Consider the following 15,553-nt stretch of genomic DNA (forward strand, 5'->3'; position numbering starts at 1 on the left):
CCATCTAAGTGGATGTGTAAATAGACAAACCTACTACATACTACCATCAATGCCATCTACTGCCCATCATCACCAATCCTGTTACATGTCCCTACTCTGTGAAATTTTGCAATGCTCTATTAGAGCATTGCAAAATTTGCAATGCTCTAATAACTGCTCACATTGGTATCATGGTATCAGAAATTACCATGTGACTGGGATTAAAAAAAAAACTCCCACAAAAACCTAAAAAAATGTTTCTTAAATATCAAAAATGCAATGAAATATTGCAAAAAATGATAAAAATACCCCCCCCCAACATGATAAAGTTGTATGTAAAAAAAAAATCCACTAGAAATGTCCAGGAATTAATATCAACATCACTGACATTCACCACCATTTATAGGCATTCAAACCTGATCTTTTAATCACTGAACCTCAACTGACATCTTTCTCAACTGTAGCACACCTAAATTTTACCTTATTTCTGTAAGAAGTGAAATATGCTCTTTGGTTTAAATTCTGACAGTGGCACACCCAGGGGGGGGGGGCCCTGGGCCCCCAAAGAAAAAGGGAAAAAAAAAAAACTAGAAAATTTTCCAAAAATCTTTTCCTAATTAAAATTCTTTTTTTTTTTTAATTTATGTTGTGTCTTGTCTTCTATTTCTATACTGCCTAGGAATTAGTGATTATTACACATGCTCAGTCATAGGTCATATGCGATGCATACGTCAAATCATCTACTTAATCCCCCCCTCCCCCTCCCAGATTAAATCTTGAGTGTGCTCCTGAATTCTGATATCCCATGCTAAAGATTATCAGACTTGGCATCTCCTTTATATGATTTATTATAGATCATGATTACTTTTCTTCATTTCTGCCTTTACCACTTTGCTAATTCTAATGAAAATACTGACCTTTTTTTTTTATTATCTGTGTCTGATAGTTGATCACATACAGTTTTATTACCCAAACATCAAGATGATAATCTTTGGATATTCACTGTCCATTCTTGTTGTCAGTAATGAACTAATGTAAATTATTCGCTACTTACCTACCAGAATTTCACATAATCCTCGTCGTTCTCCCAACACCCTGGACCATTTCTTAACCAAATACACTATTCATGTTAGCTGTCTTCTATGCAGTGCTGACCATAACCTTGTCTCTTATTTCTTATTTTATAACAAATCTTTCTCCCTGTCACTTCCAGCCTCATATTCTATAGCAACTATAGGGATGCCAGTTGAGATAAACTTTGGGGTTTCTATGCCTCCTTTACGTGGTCTGATGGTTACATCTGCTCTCTTGATCCAAGAACTTGTCTAAGCAGTTTTGATTCAGTTATTGGACTGATTAGTCTAATAGCTGAAATTATTCTTGCTGAGATCAGTGCTTTATTCCTCACTCCACTCATCATCCCTGACCACGATCATTCAAGGCTTTGGTTTTCCATCAAATGTGCCAACTTAGTTCCATTCTAAACATGTAGCTAAAAACTGCTTTTCACTCAGCTTACACTAGAGTCCATAATGGCTGCAAAAAATTCAGCAACTCTAAAACAGACATTTGTAAGGGCCAAATGTACTGAGATATCACCTGCTGCTGAAATTGCATTCGAGCCTTTTGATCCTTTGCCAAGGTTGTTGAGTTCTGCCCTACCGTGCTTCCAGATTCCTTCTTTCTTTCTCATCATGATGGAACACTGGCAACATCTAAAGATAAGGCAGATATCTTGGCATCAGTTTTCTCTTCCAAATCTGAAATGACTAATGCACATCTAAACTCTGCTCTTTGACAGGACATGAGAAATAGACTCAGTGGCCTTGATATTAATAAAACCTCTGGCCTAGGTGGTATCCCTGCAGTTGTACTAAGAGTTTGTGCCCCGTTTAATTTTTTTATTTTAAAAATTTAAGATTAATATCCATCCTGTATTTCCTTTATAAATTGGCATACTCATCTAAAATCTGTCCAACAGTGCAGAAGGAAACTTTTATCCAACCTATTCCTAGACAGAAGTCAGCCATCTTAATGTTGTCCCATTGCCATCACTTGAAATACAATTGAAAGTGATAGGGAAAGTTATCAGCAACCAGCTGCCACTGCCTTGTTTCGACCTTTATTGAGGTCTCTTCAGTGGGAGCCAGGCCCAGAAGTGGAGATACCAGGCAGAAGCAATAGCGAGGTCATCTTTACTTACAGGAGTTGCCAAAAGGTGTGCCATCTTTTTATTAAATTACTCTGCATTTAGAGAAAGATGTTGAAATTAGTTGAAGTAGTAAAACACCAGGCAACTCGTAGCAAAGGTGGACCAAGCTAACATCACTCCTATCTCAGTATCTCCCATAATGCAAAACACATCTCCATGTGGATATGTATAATGTTATACATTAAGGGAAGGGCCACTACCCAGACTTGTTTTGACCTTTATTGAGGTCTCTTCAGTAGGAGCCAGGCCCAGAAGTGGAGATACCAGGCAGAAGCAATAGCGAGGTCATCTTTGCCAAAAGGTGTGCCACCCTTTTATTAAATTACTCTGCATTTAAAGAAAGATGTTGAAAGTTTATTTTACACTTGGTTAGACTATAATAAATTTAGCTTAATCCTTTATCCATGTGTGAGCAAACAAAGTTTGCGCCTGAAAATATCTTCAGGACTGGGGTAAGGTAGCACACCAGGCAACTCGTAGCAAAGGTGGACCAAGCTAACATCACTCCTATCTCGGTATCTCCCATAATGCAAAACAGATCTCCTTGTGGATATGTATAATGTTATGCATTAAGGGAAGGGCCACTACCCAGACTAGTTATGACCTTTATTGAGGTCTCTTCTGAGATACCAGGCAGAAGCAATAGCGAGGTCATCTTTACCTATAGGAGTTGCCAAAAGGTGTGCCACCTTTTTATTAAATTACTCTGGATTTAGAGAAAGATGTTGAAAAACTTTGTTTGCTCACACTTGGATAAAGGATTAAACTAAATTTATTATAGTCTAACCAAGTGAAAAATAAACTTTCAACCTAGAGACTTATTGATAAATTAGTCACCAATATGGATTTAGTCATTGTCATTCCACTGTAGATCTGTTTGTTAACCTTAGCTACCTTTGAACACAGGCCATGGAAATATTTGGGAATCTTATTTGGTCACTCTTGATTATTAATAGGCCAAGTCTGGCATTGTAGCCTTCTTACCAAGCTGCCACTTTATGGTCTCCCTCCATTTGTGAGTGGATTGGTGGCTTCATCTTTTATCATTCATTGCATGTCATGGGAATGGTTCCCCTCTCATCTGATTTTTCCATCATTGCTGGAATACCCCAAGGCTTCAAAGACTCATTCACTGACAAAGCATAGACTGCCTCTGGCAATTCATTCCCTTCATTCACCACTTCTTGGATTAGTCTCTTCTTTGTCTTGTGCATTGAAAAATTTTTACTTTATTTATACTTAAAATTCTTTTAGTAATGTATGTTTCTATTATCCTGTCATTTCTGCCTGTGAACCAATTTTTGTTAACTCACAAATCTTTGATCTATTCTTTTAGAGAGCATCCCATGGACAATTCATTATCTTGCTCACTTTCCTCTGGATTTTTAGCACCACATCCTCAAGATATTTAAGTTGATCAGTGACCTATCTCACTAATTTACTTTAATTCAGGGTTCTGCTTACATTTCATACACATTTCTGTGGTCATTATTCATCAGAAGTGGCATTGATAATTCTCCATCTTTTCTAATTCTGTTAATTCATAAGCAGTGCCTCCTTATTTCATTTTCAGGTTATCTCCAAATTCTTAGAACAAATATTTCTTCCCTTTTTTTACTGCTGTCCTTTGGAAAACAGCCCCTTCTGTTATGTGATATATTATGATCTGTAAGTCTTCAAATCAATGTTTAAAATTTTCTTAACTTTCTGCAAATTCACAGTACAGATGAAGTCATGGTATTATCATAAAAAAAAATAATTATATAATATAGTAAGATGTTAAAAGCACTAAATGGAGTCATTATAACATACAGGTAACCCTCGTTTAACAGTTTCAATATAACGCGGCCTACAAATTGTAATAACCCTTTATCTTTTCATATATTTTTCACCATGTGACTTAAATATCAAATTTGCGCCTGCTCATATTGCACATGTAGTTATGTAGCGAATTTATATTAGAGGAAATACCCTTTAGCATGCATGTATGTCATTTGTTTACTGTATTTTAACGTTTATTGTTGAAATTGTCTTCGTTTTCTGCCAGGAAAACGCATTAAAAATCATAAGTGTGTTAATCTCAAGCTGAGCCTTTATTTTCTGGTGAGTTATATACATAATTAATATGTATTGCTTTTTTTTTATGTAAGAAATTGATTTTTATAGTAATGGCCACAAACTGCAACGAAAGAGGAAAAACCAACATTGAAAAGAAAGTTCATTTCTCTCGAAGAAATGAATCACAGATCGGTTGAAAAATGGTGAAAAACCAGGAGTTGTAAGGACTCTGAATTTAAATGAATCAACAATTCGAACAATCAAACAAAATAATCCAAGAGTGTCTTATTGCTGGGTGAACAGTAAGTGCAAAGCGCGTTGCTCATGTACGCGATATTCTAATGGGAAAAATGGAGAAATCTCTAATGATTTGGATAGAAGATTGCACTTAAAGAAAAAAAAAAAAACCTTTGGATGGAAATTTTATTAAACAAAAACCTCTCTAAGTATATAAACATTTATAATGTAGACCAGATGTTCAGTGCGGATCAATTCAGGTTATATTGGAAAAAAAATATAGATGGACCTTCTAAAACGCACCTATATTTTGAAAAGTGAAATATCGGCTTCTGGATTCAAAGTTTCCAAAGATAGAATTACTCTACTGTTTTGTAGTAATGCATCAGGTGATTACATGACAAAACCAATGTTTATTAACTGATCCTCAAATCCTCGTGCTATAAAAGATTAAAATATGCACTTTATTTTATTTTGCCTAAAACGTTTATGCATTATGTGCAATAAAGTTTACATACAATTTGTAATTTTTATAATTTTATACTATGTATTTGTTTTATAGTTTGTGTTTTCTTAACTTACATGAATTACCAGAATTAAATAAAAATATTTTTTTGTTGGATATGTCCTTGTTGTTTATATAATTTAAAAAAAAAAAACTATTTTGGAACATAATCCTACTTTTTCTGTGTGTTCTGAGTCTCGCATAATGCGGCATTTCTATGGAACCTAACATCCGCGTTATACGAGGATTACCTGTATTTTATTAGATAGATGAAAATAACAAATACATCAGAAGAATAATGAGCTGCCATTTATTTATTTATTTATTTATTTTTTTTTATGAAAGTCGCTAATTATACAGTATCTAGATGAGCGACTGGACTGTGGGCCTTCCCTGAACCTCAACTTCTCAATGAGATAGTCGTTAAGTGTTTTGCCTTATCTTGTTATGAAACAGTCTCGCTGTAACAGACTTTTCATTTCAAAAACCCCTCACTTTGCTTTGGAGCTCTGCTTATAGACAGGAGCATTATCTATGAATCCATAATTTTTATGATCATGGTGATGCTGTTACTGAGAGATTCTGTAATCTCTCAGCAACATAGATATAATAGATAAATAACAAATAAATGCCATATGATATCTATGGCATTTCTAATGGATACTATCTATGACATTTGATCTTTCCAAAATTGCCAGTGATTTATTTATCTTTACCACATGTTTAATCTGAGTTTCTTGAATATGCAGTGGATATTCAAGAAATAAAACTGATATTACTCCCTAGTTATTGGTTGTATTAATGAAGTTAGACTAAGTGAATGTTATTGATGATGGCTGTTCTCAGGAAATATCAAGCGCAGGTGCTATAACGAAACAGTGTTAAGTGGGGTATTACTGTATTTTAATAGACTTTGTCAATATTGTTATTATTATTAACAGACTAATTACACTCAATAAGTAATATCATATTGAACTGACTCATTTACACTTCTAGCATTCACAGTAAATTCCAGTAATGCATTCTACTCAGTCCTTTTTAGTGTAAAAATATCGTCCCATTTTGTAAGTAAGATTACTTGTATCATAGCATAGATCATATAATGTAGTTTTTTATTTTTATTTATTTTTATATATATATATTTTTTTTTTTTAGGTTATGCAATAAATAAAGGTGATATCTATACTGAGAAGGTTCCAGATTCAAAACTTTTTGATAAGTTACTTGATAAAGTAAGTCATTTTGATATTTATAATTTTGGCCTCTGCATTTTCTCCTTTTGGTTATTCTCAGATGAAGGTAGAAGAGGATTACTATTATTAGCAAAAACCATCTTAAAAACTACTCCATTCTGCTGGTGTGGGATTTCTGACTTTTTTTTAAATACATATTTAAATCAAATGCTCATTATTTGAAGAAATAATAATAAAGCATATCCAGATATACTAAGAAAATAATATTTTTGGTATTCAAAACAAAAAACAAAAAAAAATCTGTATCTAAAGAGTACAGTGAATAGCTATTAGAACATTGTAGTTTGTTCTTATTTGATGGTTACTGTAGTTATTGTAGTGAAATGATATTGATAAGTTAGCACAGTGATTTGTCAATTATTTGATCGCACTGGGAAGTCGGTTTGCCTGTCTGATAATTGAGGACACCAGAAGCTTGTTGACAATGTTTGATTATTTGAAGATCAGGTAATTGAGAGATTACTGTATTTCAGTTTTCACAGAAAAAATATATACTCTACGTATATCTTTAACTTTTTTTTTTTTTAAGGCAGAATCATTTGTTAATTCATTTGATTATGAGTTGGCACAGAAGTTTTGTGAGAAGGCATTAGCACTAGAGCCATCTAATCTAAAAGCATTGGAGTTGTTTGCCGGAGTATTGTTAGAATTAGGAACTATCGACAGAGCCAGAGCTGTATCCTTTTTGTATAATCATTATTAATTCATAGGTGGAATATTCTCAGGTGCCTGAACTGCTAAATATTTCATTCACGTACCTAAGATATTTCAACAATTTATTTGTTGATTGCATTTTGCTTGACTTTCTGCCAAAGAAAGCCATAATTAAAACTCAATATCATATACATATTGAAAGCTTTCTCACTTGATTATACTATAAATTAAAGATGCTAAGAAATTATATTCTTTGTTTCATCCTTTATCCAAGAGTGATTAAACAATGTTTTCATGTGAAGTCTATATACAAGTAGTCCAGTCATGAAGTGACTTCACATACAAACTTTGCTTACACTTGGATAAAGAATGAAACCAAGAATATAATATCTTAGCATCTTTAATTTGTCATATACATACCATTTTATTCTATTACTTTTAACTATTAAAACTATTTATACCTTTGTCATCTTGGAATTTGTTTTTAGTACTGTTTTTCCCATTTCCAAAGATTTTTCAATAGTCTCTAGAACATTCTGTTGATATTTATCTTCTATAAAGTCTTCCCTTGATTTTGATTTGCTTGTTTACATTTTGCTCTATATTCTCTCAGAATATGCTGACTTGGCAGAAACTTTGGTCATGTTTTTTTCTTTTCCTTGACTGCTCTTTAAGAACTTCATGAGTCCACCATGGAGTTCTGATTTTTCTTTTCTTGCAAACAACTTCATATTACATTCTGGCTAAATCAGTTTAGAGTCTTCTTCAGTCTGCCACTAGTCTGCAAGATTTTCTTGTTTTCAAATTCTTTAATTTTTTCATGAATATTTGTGTATTTGAGTCTACAATTTGCATCTGAAAGCTGCTCAACTTTGATTCTTTTTAAAACTCTCCTGCATTGTTTTCAATGATATTCAGTTTTATTCTGCTCACAACTAAATAATGGTTCCATGTCCTCAACACAAGTCCAGTAGGTATTTATCATTATTATTATTGTTGTTTGTTCTTTTCTCCAAATTTTCCAAAAACATTTTCTATATGTCTAGTATTTATTTCCTTCTCTGATATTTACATCTCCAACAAATACCAACTTTTCTTTGTGTCAACTGCCATTTTCTTGGACTTGAAATTTCACCACTTCTTCCTTAGTGGGACCCCAGGCACGAATAAGTCATTTTTCAATTTCCTATTTTGATGTTTGTTCACATCACTTTACCTGATATTGCCTGCCATTCAAGAAGATTATCTTTGTTTTTAACATTGAATACTGTACTACTACTCCTTCCTTTCCCTGAATATAACATTTTATATTTGTTATAAATAACAAAGAATCTTGCCTCTCTTCATGCTCTGTTTTGGTAACACCAATTATATTGACCTAACACTTCTCTAGTTCTTTTGCTGGTTCCATTTCTTTTCCATTGATGCCTGTAATGTTATGTCATGAATTCTGCTGAAGATGATTTGGAGTTTGTAGGGTTTGTTCTAGTAGATCACTTTTTACTGTTCACCCTACTTTCCCTGATGAAAACCACAGATGCGTTGTTTAAATGGATAATGCCCCAGCTTACATATTGCCTATCATTATTTGCTCAGTATCTAGGTAGATATATCTACTAATGGAGTGCACTACAAGGATTAGACATTACATTACAAGCCCTCATTTTTGAAATGGGCTGAATATAGGTTTGCTTCCATGCTATAGGATAGATACTGTACAAATAGGAATTGATAGTTCAGCCATTATGACCAGATAGTTATCTCCACAATTTATTATAAAGAATGCTGATCACTATGTAACTGTGAAAGGAATGGATGCATCAGGACCAGAAAATGTTAGTATTCAAGATTTTAATTATTCTTCTGGTTGCTACCATATTTGCTCAAATATAACGTGCACCCCCCCCCCAATTAAAGTTAAAAAATCATGGTGCAAGATTTATGCAGGGATTTTCGGAAACTAAAGTTTTTCAGGAAAAAATGAAATTGACATTTATAATTAAATTTTCAGTATTCATGTAATTTATAATTGCTCACATTATTTATAAAATGAATGCATCTAAATTTTAATTAACAATTATTTATGTGATTAGCTACTCACTTTCATCATGCAATATATTTGAATTTTTTATTGACAATGCTTCTGCAATTAAATTAATTCTTTCTGGTGAAATCATGTTCCAAACTCTCAAAATTCAATTGCACAACAGTTCTATTGATGGTCTCTTAATCTTAATCCATCCACACAATCCAAGATCGAGTAGAAGTCAATGTTCTCACTCCCACATTTCATCTACTGGTTCCTTCCATCTCTATGCATATGATTGGTGTGGTATTTACAAAAGATTCCGCAACTTAGTGAAAAAGGTAAAAACCGATGATCGTTGAGTTGAAATGCTGATTCACTTCAGTCCAATTCGAAAATATCTGAAATTGCCCATAACAACATTCACTATCTATTTCTTAAAGTTTTAAAACTTTTTTCATGTGTGAGCTATATGCTACACTTTTTAATTTTTTTTTTTTTTTTCCCAACTCAACAATCATCGGTTTTGCCTTTTTCATTGAGTCACGCGATCTTTTGTAAATATCACACTGATCATATGGTATTTCTTTCTCTCTGCAGAAGATCAGAGGAGGCATGCAGTGATCTGTTCTTGGTATAGTGGGGGATGATTTGACTTGGTCATCTGTACTAGAGTTGGAACAGAATGATTCCAGTGGTTCAGCCTTATCTTTCGTTGATGTTATGATGTCCTCATTGTGATGAGAGAGAAAGAGACAGACAGAAGCATAAATATGAAGAAGTTGGGCCTTTTAGAACAAGCTTTCTTCAGTGCTCTTTTAGAATCTTTTTGCAGCTGTTGCAAACTTAGGCTGAATGTGAAGTTTGAGTTTTATTTTAAGCCGCTTATGATATGGTTAATTTTTTTTTTCTTGGAATGCTGTGACACATTTGATGGAGAACTAAAGCCTGGACACGTGGAATGAAACCCATCATTCCAATTAGGATTATATCTTTCATTGATTGGAGCAGATATTAGAAATCTAGAAAGAGCAATCAGACCATGGAGAGGAGGAAAGAAGTCTTGAAGATTTTCTGTGGCACTGTTGTAATGCAGAAAGACACATGACTGGTTGGATGAATGATCTTCAATAGTAGAAGAAACAGTTAAGTAGGTGAGGAGGGGTCATCACTCCATCAGTAGCAGGAATATAATGAATACTCAGAAAACACTCCGTAGATTATTATATCCTTGGCTAAATATCAGTTAAGATGCATTGCTTGATTCATGTTGTTGTTGTTGTGATACCTGATTTCTGTTGTTAGCTTGGAATACCTGAAACTGGAATTGATTAGACCAGGCAATCATTTTTCCACCTTTTCAAGTGTTGGTGTTCTTATGCACACTATACCTGTAGCTGCTTATTTTAAGCTGAAAGGAGAAAAACTTGGTGAGGTTGTTACTATGCTCATTTGCAAGGTAGTGGTACGTGTGTGTGTGCACACACACGCACGCATGTATTGTTGCCATTTGTCTGACTGTGGCATGTCTGTTAAACTGCATTCTTGTAATATTAGTATTGGGGGGTGCTGATGATTAGATCAACTAAAAGCCCTGCTCTGAATACTAAACATGGAACTTTTCAATCTGCTTCAAGTCTCCAGTAAGCAGTATAGTGGTCTTACACCTTTTTTTTTTTTTTTTTCTTGGGCCATTCTTGCTAAGCTTTACACACTATTCTGTACGAACTCTGCACCATACTGTAGGATGCAGTTTCCTTCATACTATCACCCCCATATCTGGAAGTAACCATCATACCTCTGTAGCCTGGAATGGATGAGCTACACTATCTAATGAAGTAGTGGATTCCATGGATATTGGAAGTACACTCTAATATGTTGGCCACTCACTTATGCTTCAGATGTACTGTAGGTTTCAGCTTTTAGTACAGTTGCTGCAATCAGCTTATTAGCTAACTTATTCGGACTAAAGAAATTACTAATGTAAGGTTTGCTATAGTCTATTTCCTTTTGCGTAGTTTTGATGCTGTGGATTGGACTTTTCATGCTTCATTATAGTGAAAACTTTTCTGAAAACTTGTGTTGTGTTTTATCATTAAAGTCCAGATGGTTTATATACCACCTGGTAGTTACTTTGATATCTCTAACATTATTAGTATGTCAGTCTTTTGGACTGGATCCTGATTTCATACTGCTTCTTGAAAGTCACTATTTTTTATTACTAATATATGAAGAGCCAAGGGATGTAAGTTCTGTTTGCTACAAACTTGGTGTTAACTAGGTCTAGCTACTCACTGATGAGACCTCAAAAAAAGGTTGAAACCGGTCTGGGGAGTGATCTTCTCACATAATGTTGAACAGTAATATAGCTCCTAGGAGCTAAGTTCACATTATGGGTAAATATCAAGAATAGTGATCGGAGCTTGCTCCACCCTTGCTATGAGTTTCTTCAGCTTGCACTACCTAAAGGGTAGCTGCACTATCCAGGTATTTTGCTTATGCTTGGAATCGCCGAACTTTATATAGTTTCTATATATTCGGCATGAAACTCTTTGAGTTTCTCATTCGGCTAAGAAACAATATAGGATGTAATATCCCTTAACTTAAATAAGTCACTATTTTTGTTTATTGTTTACATTTCCCTTTTCCAACATTTTCTGACCATTCTGGTTCTTTCTTACTCTACCATAAACATGCATACATAAGAGTGAGAACTAGATGAAGGTGAGATGTATTTAGCAAAGTAGAGTGCCCTCCCATGATGAGTCCTTGGACTCCCTGAAGGTGTCACATAATAATAATACTGTTAAGTAAATGGCTGGTAGATTGACAGGTCGAAATTGCTTGTCCACTTCTCACAGTGTTAGGAAGCTAAAATTTTGCATGGTAACTTTGGATGTGCAGTTGAAGAGAAAAAAAACCAAAAAATAGTTTTTTTTTAAAAAAAACCAAAGTACTCTTTGGTTAGAAATAATGGAAAAGTTCCATATCCAAATGGAACTTTTTCATTATTATTCTGTGGGAAATTATTATCATTATTCTATAATCATGTATAATTATGTGTAATCAATTCTATATATATATGGAATGGGAGATAGGAAGAGGGCTCCTGATGGTAGTACTGCATTTGAAGAGCTCTGAAAGATAAGTTATTTAGTTTTTTTAAAAGATAGCGTTATTAGTTTAAAAATTGTGCTAGAATTAGAATATATTGCGGACTTAATTAGTTTAGCTTAAAAAGTTTGTTTTAAATAGAGTAATTTAGTATTTTGATAAGATACATATTAGTGTAGCACATGGCACCAAAACGAAGAAAGGCAATGTTGTCCAAATCACCTTATTTGTTTGAAGAATTTAACCAAAGAGAATTCATCCAGTGTAAGGTCTGTGGAATGTATGCTTTGCCGAGAGTGGCTGAAGTTTGGATTGAGAACATTAATAGTGGGAAAGTGTGTCTAAAGTGTTATGAAAGCGAGGATCTGAAGTGTGTCTCAGGTCGCGAGATTGACATAGTGGATGAAAGTCAGAATGCGATAGAAAATTGTGATGTAACACCACATAGCATAGAGAGTGAGTTTAAAAGTGATACAGTTGATGGTGAAAGTAAAAATACAAAGCAAGAGCATGGTTTGACTGATTAAAAAAAAAAAAAATGAAGAGTTAGCTGCAATGAGGGAGATAGCTCGGTTGCACAGAGTGATACATAGGGCAAAGCGACACCTGGAGCGATTACAAAAATGTCTACCAAGTGGATCAGCTAACAAAAGGAAGCAATTGCATGATAAAATAAATGAGAACATGATCGGGAGTGAAAGAAAAATTAAGGGTGAGTGTTATATGGTGTTAGGATTAGGGTTCAGTAGTAAAAGGTGTAATACATGAGAGTTTGACAAAATTGTGCTTTCCGAGTGCAAAAATTAATAATATGAGGCTATTAGAGCATAAGGTGAAAGAAATGATAGTAGTGACTGGAACGAATGATTTAAAAGGTGAAAATTTTGCTTTGAGAGAGGACTTGAAAGAATTACTAGCATTAACAAAAGGAAAGAGCGAGAGAGTTAAGATTGTTAGTCTAGTACCGCGGTATGACAGAGTAGAGTTGAGAAGGAGGGCCATAATTGCGAATGACTATGCGTAGGTTATGCAGTAGGAGTGGTGTGGAGTGAGTTTGACAGGCGAAAGGACTTATACAAGAAGGATGGTTTGCATCTGAATGGATTTGGTGATTTTTTCAACATTCATTCAGTTTTTCCACTTCATTCAGCAACAATTTTTCCATTCGGAGAATAGAAAAATTGTTGCTGAATGAAGTGAAAGTGGATGTGCAGAATCAGGGAAACTAGAGCTTTTAGGGAGGGTGGGGATGCCGTTAAGTGGACATGCAGACATCAGTGAAGCAGAAGAATGTAAGAATGTGTATAATATGCCTGAGTTAGGACAAAGGATAACAAACCAAAATGGGATAGTTATTATAAGGCGACAAAATAGGGGTGGGACTAGAGGATTTCTGCACTTTATGTACACTAATGCCAGGAGTATTCGGAATAAGGAGGAGGAATGTTTGGCCTTGGTTAGTTCTTCCTGGCCACAGGTTATTGGCATTAGTGAGACATTGCTAACAGAAGATGATATAGTTAGTGGGAGAATGTGAGGGCTATAATGCGTTCAGGAAAGACAGAGAGAAAAGAATGAGGGGAAGAGTGTTATTGATGATAGCTGGTGAACTGCAGCAAAGAGAAGAGAAGTTCAACTTCAGGATAGTGAAAATAGCACATTCGAGGCTATCTGGTGTGAGATTGAGGTCAGCAGAACAAAATTTACAGTTGGGTGCTGCTATAGACCAGGTGATGGAATAGATGATGGGGAGAGTATGCACAGGCAAATAGACTCAATGAGTGGAAGACAGGTAATTATTATGGGGGATTTCAACTAGGTAACATTCATCGGAGGGAAGAAATGGGACAAATGGGAACCCCTGGTATATTCCATTACATGAGACAGCATATAATGGAATATACTAGGGGTTCGAGAGTGCTTGACCTAGTAATTGCATCTGAAAAATTGACTATTATGAATATGACCATATTGCCACCAATTGGTGAGATTGATCATCTGGGAAGTGGCTTAATTGTGGAATTTTCAATTAAGACAGGGTACATGTGGAATTATTGGGCTGGTAAGTATGACAATCTTAGGAGATTGCTTGGATCAGTACCATGGCATATTAAACTGCAAGGGGTGATGTTGATAGTGCATGGGAAGCGGTAAAGGAATGTTTGAGGGAGGTAATGGCTGACTGCATACCTAGAGTCCGGAAAGTAAATTATATGGGAGTTAAATGGATGAATAACACCATTAAGCTTGAGCTGCAAAAAAGGAAAATTGTGGATGAAATTTGAGGAGAAAGGTGACCTGCAGCCACATGAACAGCACAAAGCACAGGCCAGAAGGGTAACTAGCGTGGTAAGAAAAGCAAAAGCAGATTATGAAAGGAAATTCACAATGCAAGCTAAAGTGAATCCCAAACAGTTCTTTTGATATGCTGCAAGTAAAAGAAAAAATGTATACGGCAAAATGATTTTAAGGAATGCCGATGGCAGGGAGGTAACTGAATCAGCTGAAATAGTAGAATTACTAAGTGAACACTTTGCAAGAGTATATCATCGAGGCTGTGATATTGCAGGAATGAGAGAACAAATGACTGATGCAAGAATTGAAGTGAATGAAATGGAGGTGAATAGTATATTACAGAACCTTAATGTAAATACATCTGTGGGATTGAATAGTGTACCAGCTCGAGTCTTACGTGAAGCGGCAAAGGAATTGTCAGTTCCCTTGACCATACTGTTTAATTTAAGTCTAGGTTAGTCCCAAGGGTGTGGAAAGAGAGGAAGATAGTTCCGTTGCATAAAGGAGGTTCCAAGACTGCTGTTGTAAATTACCAACCGATCAGCATATCAGGAATCATTGTCAAGTTTTTGCAGATATTAGTCAAGAGAAATGTACAAGAATGGATAGATGAAAATGGGATAATGTATGGAGGACAGCATGGTTTTGTGAAGGGTTGATCATGCCACAGTAACTTGCTCACGTTTCTTAATACAGTGACGGCTGAACTGGAGAAGGATAATGCATTTACAGTGATACTGCTGGACTTTGCTAAGGCCTTTGACAGGATACCACATGGAATTGTAATCAGTAAACTGCAGCACATGGGGATAGATATAGGGTTGGTGAGATGGATAGGTGGGTTGTTGATGGAGAGATATCAGAGAATAGTTCATTCAGGAGTGGAGTCCAAAAGAAGGCCTGTTACTAGGGGTGTGTAGCAGGGTTCTGTTCTTGGACCACTGCTATTTAATTTGTTCATTAATGATATAGGAAAGGATCTGAGAGGAACTGTTAATTTATTTGCTGATGATGCAAAGTTGGGTAGAGCAATAGTGAATGCACATGATGTCAAAATTTTGCAGGATGATTTGGATAGATTGGCAGTCAGGGCTAATGAGAAGGGATGAGTTTAATGTAGCAAAGTGTAAAGTTATGCATTTTGGGGTGAGAAAAATTAGCAGCAGTATATCGCGTCGGTGGAACTGTACTCCAGGAGGTTGACGAAGCCAGAGATTTGC

The 15,553-nt window shown here is 35.1% G+C and overlaps 1 protein-coding gene across 1 annotated transcript in view; it reads left to right on the top strand.

Moving 5' to 3' along the window:
* Positions 1 to 15,553, top strand: part of LOC150100357 (uncharacterized) — a 109,846-nt gene that overhangs the window by 3,254 nt on the left and 91,039 nt on the right. The window contains exons 2-3 of the mRNA XM_090402932.1: positions 6,147 to 6,223; positions 6,774 to 6,920. Coding sequence (XP_090259058.1) covers positions 6,147 to 6,223; positions 6,774 to 6,920 — 224 coding nt within the window. The remainder of the gene's footprint in view (positions 1 to 6,146; positions 6,224 to 6,773; positions 6,921 to 15,553) is intronic.

The sequence above is a fragment of the Typopeltis vanoorti genome, chromosome 13 (genome assembly GCF_054136105.1).
Source record: "Typopeltis vanoorti isolate ZY-2024b chromosome 13, IOZ_Tvanoo_1.0, whole genome shotgun sequence".
Lineage (NCBI taxonomy): Eukaryota > Metazoa > Arthropoda > Arachnida > Uropygi > Thelyphonidae > Typopeltis > Typopeltis vanoorti.